This window comes from Orycteropus afer, unplaced genomic scaffold (assembly GCF_000298275.1).
Source record: "Orycteropus afer afer isolate SDZICR_OR568_19922 unplaced genomic scaffold, OryAfe1.0 scaffold00014, whole genome shotgun sequence".
In the NCBI taxonomy this organism is placed as follows: domain Eukaryota; kingdom Metazoa; phylum Chordata; class Mammalia; order Tubulidentata; family Orycteropodidae; genus Orycteropus; species Orycteropus afer.
The window spans coordinates 633,049-638,987 of NW_006921601.1; the positions used below are offsets into that span (position 1 = coordinate 633,049).

Below are 5,939 nucleotides of genomic sequence, written 5' to 3' on the forward strand. Positions count from 1 at the left end.
CACAAAAGCCATACCAGATGTTGATGGAGATATTAGCACAGGCAAGCCGAGCAACACCTATATGCTCACAGTATGTGTGGGGAAGGATGCGTGTCTGGCAGAAAGGTAGGCGTGTTAGCAAGAACACATCTGGCAAAATGATGCAGAAGCTTCTGAAAGAGATGCCTACAATAATTTTCAAGATGGTCTTTGAGGTCAAGATGGTGGTGTATCTCAAGGGGGAGCAGATGGCCACATAGCGGTCAAACGCCATGGCCATCAAGATGGCTGAATCCAGGACAAAGCTGTAGTGAAGGAAGAACATTTGTGTAAGGCATCCTGGGAAGGTAATTTCATGAGCCCTAAGCCAAAAGATACTGAGTGTTTTAGGCACACCAGCTGTCGACAAGATTAGGTCAGTCATGGCCAGCATGGAGAGAAAGAAGAACATAGGTTCATGAAGGCTGCGCTCCACTGCAATGAGGTAGAGAAGGATGCAGTTTCCAGCCACAGCCACAAGGTAGATGACACAGAAAGGAATCCCAATCCACATATGGAATTTCTCCAGGCCTGGGATGCCCACTAGAATGAAGGGTCCTGGGTGATAACTGCTCAGGTTGAAAATGACCATTGCAAACTGGGATGGCACAAGTCCAAAATCCTGAGGAAAGAGGATTATAGAGGATAATTAGGGTCACTTGAGTCACTCTCGCTTTGAATAATCCATCATTATAAACCCTCCAAGATAAAGTAACCACATAACTTATCATTGAAAATGGTAGACACTTGAGAATGAAAAAAAAATCTTCAGATTAACAATGATGGCAGGTAACAGACATAAACCAGGATTCATTCCACATAAAGAGAATCTTTCCTTTAGTGTGACCAAACCCACTGGTTACACAGCTTCTTCTGGAAGCTTTCTACACTGGCAACTGTCACCTTTTTTCATTATAAACTGTCCCTGGATACAAATTAACAAAATATAAGACACTTTTTCCATAGGTTGATAGATTATAGTATTTATGCTTTTATGGTCATTGTTGGAAAAGACTGGCTTTGTCATTGTGGAATACTCATCTCTGCCCCAAGTTTTAAAGCCACCCCACAAGTACTTACTGCATTCCAGGTTACCTGTGACAGTGGCTCTTAGATTTGTGAGCTCCACACAACTTTACTGACATTCAAAAACCTAATTACATGAAAGAAACTCTAACTGGATCCCCACAGTATGCTAGGTGTCACTTGTAACTCAAACATGATACAGCAATCTACAGCTGAGACTCATATGATCTCGCTCCTCCAAAGAAATCATTTCCATCACCAAAGATTATAGGCTTATAATATCCTAATACTTTAAATATAGTAACATGATCAGTCAAGATTTCCATCTAAAAATAGCATTGTTTCTTTATAAACATATATTCTCTTAGATAGCATCATAGAACTTAAGATACATAATCTTTTAGATGTTGTTGTTGTTGTTGTTATGTGCCGTTGAGTCGGACCCGATTCCTAGGGACCCCTCCTTGGGTTTCTGAGGCAGTATCACTATGGAAATAGATTGCCCCATCTTCCTTCCGAGGAGTGGCTGGTGACTTTGAACTGCCAGCCTTCTGGTTAGCAGTCAAGTGCCTTAGGCACTACGCTACCAGAGCCAACACTTAAAACTATAATCTTAAACATGTCATGACTGACACTAACATTCTTTCATGCATTCTATCCAGATATAATTTTACACAAACATGAAGTGCCCCTGCCACTCTCTCTCTCTTCCTATCTGTCTGAGGCGTGCACACACACACACACACACACACACACACACACATGCTTGTGTGGGTGCAGAGGACAGAGACCACAGGAGGATAGGAAGAGTTCATGACTGGATTGGGCACTGCCACATGCTTTGTGAATTCTCAAAATAACTTTCTCCTTAAAGGAGATTTAAAGGAATCTCTCCTTTAAATGCAAAGCCCTACATTTGCTCTCTTCTCTAGTAATATCCCTACGGTGCTTACATAGAAAGATATCAATACTGTACAGATAACCATATAGTGCAGCCAGGGATTCCCAGTATCAGCACTAAGATGAGACACACGATGGTCCTATACTTCAGAATGGGAGCTCTGGTAGTATAGTGCCTAAGGTGTTTGACTGCTAAAAGAAGGCTGGCATCAAACCCACCAGCCACTCCTCAGAAGGAAGATGGGGCAATCTACTTCTGTAGTGATACTGCCTCAGAAACCCAAGGAGAGGTCGCTATGAGTCAGGTCTGACTTGACGGCACATAACAATAACAACATACTTCAGATTCTTAGCTTGACAAGACCAAAAATCACCGTCAACCTTATCGCCTCTCCCATATTCCCCTTTTATTCAATTTTAAATTCAGCTCACAATACCTTCTATCACACAGACCAAGGTTCAGTTTCTCTTCCCTTATGCATATGGCAAAAATTAAAAAGGATTTTCTTTTTTTTCTGGAGCTTTCCCTCATCTATAACTAAAAGCACACTTTTTGTATAGGGTCTCCACATTTCACATGTTCCAGATCATAGGGGGCACAGTGCTCAGACACAGTCTGAAATTCCATAGCCCAACTTCTGCATCTGCTGAGTATTTGTCTTTCCATGTTCATGTAGCTTCTTTTCAGTGCTCTTATCCTAAGGGGACCAGGAACTAATTTCTTACCAGCATTGAAGACCTTATGGGGCTGTTCAGCCTTCATTTGAAAACCCGTCTCATGTACTACTCACACATTCAACAATATATATCATTCAGCATTCTGAAACAATAAACTTTGAATCAGTTTTTTAGTTTATGGGAGGTCATTCCTTATTCACACATATGTCAGAGAAGGTCTTCTGTCAATTTCATGTTTCCTTGCAAGCAGATACAAAAGATGTTTATATAAATACCCAAAAGTATTCATATATACACATGAGCTGGCATGTACAAAAGAAATGATCAGGCTTGTCACTCTACAATTAGACAAATCCACTATGCAAGGCATGACTACAAGTTAATCAGTGTGGTTTTTGAACAAGTCAATATCATCAAAGAGAAAGAAGGTGTGGGTATTAGGTAAAGGAAATACCTTTCTAGATTAAAATAAATTTAAGAGATGTAACAAACAAATGCAGTGCAGATTGGATCCTGTTTAACAAACCTGGAATAAAAGACAACGAATGAATAATTAAGGAAATTTAAATTAAAAATAAATGTAATGTAATATAAAGAATTACTGTTGGTTTTATTAGATATGATCATCATGTTATAGTAAGTAAGCACATACATACACAGATGCCCATAGCGTATCTGGATAATATCTTGGTTCACAGTGTATTCTCTTCAATCAGAAAGGTAGGCACATTAATCCTGGTTCCAGACTTTAGTAACTAAGAATGTGAACAAGATAATTGAACTATCTGAACCTCAAGTTCCTCATTTGTGAAACGAACATAAAAACACTACTTCTTACAGTTATTTTTTATGATAAAATAAGACATGCCCCCAAACCAGTCTTTATTGCAGTGCCTGGCGCATAGTAAGCTTGCATGAAGTGTTATGAATTGTTACCAGATTATGTTTTATGTCATCCTTCTTATCATTATCAGTCAGACTATACAGTGAAGAAGAGAATCTAGGCAGAAACCGATGGACACTAAAATTGACAAGAGCATACACTCATACCCACACGCTTAACTCTACATTTGTGTTAGGGCTATGGGCCTTGTTGGGGTTCTGTCACATGTCTGACACAGAAATTGCCTGGACAACACTAGCCATGGCTATGGCTTAACCCACTAGTATATTTGTCCGTCTCTTTTATTCCTTTGCTGATAATTCAATGGAATATTAACCCATGGATCAGAGACCATGAGCTTCTTTGATAAATGGGAATTTCTCAGAGAAGAAAGTGATCAGTTCTTGGTCCCTCAAAGATGAAGCTCTGGGCTCGTCAAACATTTCTTCTTCTCTCCAAATCCTAGTCCAAAGCAAATCTCTTCAAGCAGTCAGTACTCACCTAATACTGGTGACCAGATCAAAGGGAAAGAAAGAAGATTGTCCTGAAAGATTCACAGCAAACATACAAAAGGAGTAGACACATCAACCAAAGAAATGGTGGAGAGGAAAGGTAGGCACTGATGGATTGGTTCCCTCTCCCTTTATTTCCTCCAGACATTGCTTAGTATGGAGAAGAGGTGGTAGTTAGCACCTGGAAGACTCTGAAGGACTCTTTTCTCACTCTCTGGGGAAGAAATAAAGTTACTTCAATTAACCCTGCCCAGGACTGTGAATTATTACTGCTTCAGGATGCGTTTTTGCTTTTGTTAGTGTTCCGATGCACATGAGTACAATTAAGACTCTGTGTGTAATATGTGTGCCTATTAGAACAGATAGGTTCAAATTCACATACTTATCTGTTGGAGACCAAGAAAGAAATTATCAAAGGACATGAGTGCCAGGCACATGCCCAATAGCTACAAGAGAAGGCAAGGCCTCTCTCATGGTTGAATGCTTACTTGGCAGAACATCACGTGTCAAGAGTAAATGTTATTCCAATAATCCATGTTTGCTATTTTGTTGGAACATTTCACTGTGGCCTAGTAAACATTTATTGTTTTACATTCATTGTTCCTATAGAAGCTTTTGATGATTGTTTTAGTAAACTTGGACATGTAGATGAGTAAAACTAAGTAGAAAATAGTTGATTGTATAGATTCCAAGAATAATGATATAATCATGTGTAAATGGATAAATAAAGCGGAACAAGGCTCCACATAATACATGGAGTGTCCACCTGACCCCCGTTTCTCTTAATCATTTCATCCTTTCATGTGGCTCTATTTAATGACCTGTGCTGCTGTGCTGTACACGGCACTTATCAGATAAAGGATTTTGGAAAAGTTACCTAGACTCTATAAAAAGGTGGTTTTTTAATACTTTTCATAGTTGCTCTGGTGGCACACTGCTAAGGCATTTGACTGCTAACCAGAAGATTGGTGGTTCAAACCCACCAGCCACTCCATGACAGGAAGATGGGGCAATCTACTTCCCTAAAGATTTTCCACCTCGGAAACCCAATGGGGGTTGCTATGAGTTCGAATCGAATCTATGGCAGTGAGTTAGGTTTTTTAGTTTATAGTTATCATAAACCAAAATCAGGCACACTGCCATCAAGTCAATTCCAACTCGTAGTAACAGGGGGATAGGACAGAGTAGTACTGCCTCACTGGGTTTCCAAGGTTGTAAATCTTTACAGAAGCAGATTACCTCATCTTTCTTCCTTGGAGTGGCTGGTGAGTTCAAACTGCAGACTTTCTGGCTAGAGCAGAATCTTTTAACCACTATGCCACAAGAGTTCTTATAGTTATCATAAGAATTGGCATATTAAGTAAGACAACTCTTGGGAAAATGCTTAACGTAGTGGCTGACATAGTTCAAATCATGTTTTTCCATATGTTGCCCAGTTCCACCTAACTCATAGGAACATAGGGCTGCTCTTAGGAGCCTTGATGTCACAATAGGTAAAGAGCTTGGCTGCTAACTAAAATGTCAGTGGTTTGAAGTCACTACCCAGCTGAAAGATGAATCTGTCTGCTTCTGGGAAGATATACAGCCTTGGAAACATGTGGGGTAATTCTACCCTCTCCTAGAGGGTGACCAGGAGTCAGAATTGACTAACCAAGAGTGAGTTTGGTCTTTTGCGGTTAGGCTTCTGTTGAAATGAAGATTATATGGACCATTTTAAGATTTTCTAATAGTGTCTTTCAGATGAGAAGCCAGAAACTTCATTTACAAATTACAGTGAATTTGTATGCCTTTATTTTCCTCTGGTGGCATAATGCCCAAGATGTTTAACTGCTAACCAGAAGGCTGGTGGTTCAAATCCACCAGCCATTCCTTGGAAGGAAGATTGGGCAATCTACTTCCATAGTGATACTGCCTCAGAAACT

General features: G+C 39.9%; 1 protein-coding gene across 1 annotated transcript in view; it reads right to left on the reverse strand.

Annotated features, from left to right (window-relative positions):
- Window positions 1-622, reverse strand: part of LOC103210251 (olfactory receptor 52H1-like) — a 2,791-nt gene extending 2,169 nt beyond the window's left edge. The window contains exon 1 of the mRNA XM_042782720.1: window positions 4-622. Coding sequence (XP_042638654.1) covers window positions 4-610 — 607 coding nt within the window. The 5' untranslated portion in view covers window positions 611-622. The remainder of the gene's footprint in view (window positions 1-3) is intronic.
- Window positions 623-5,939: the final 5,317 nt, after the last annotated feature.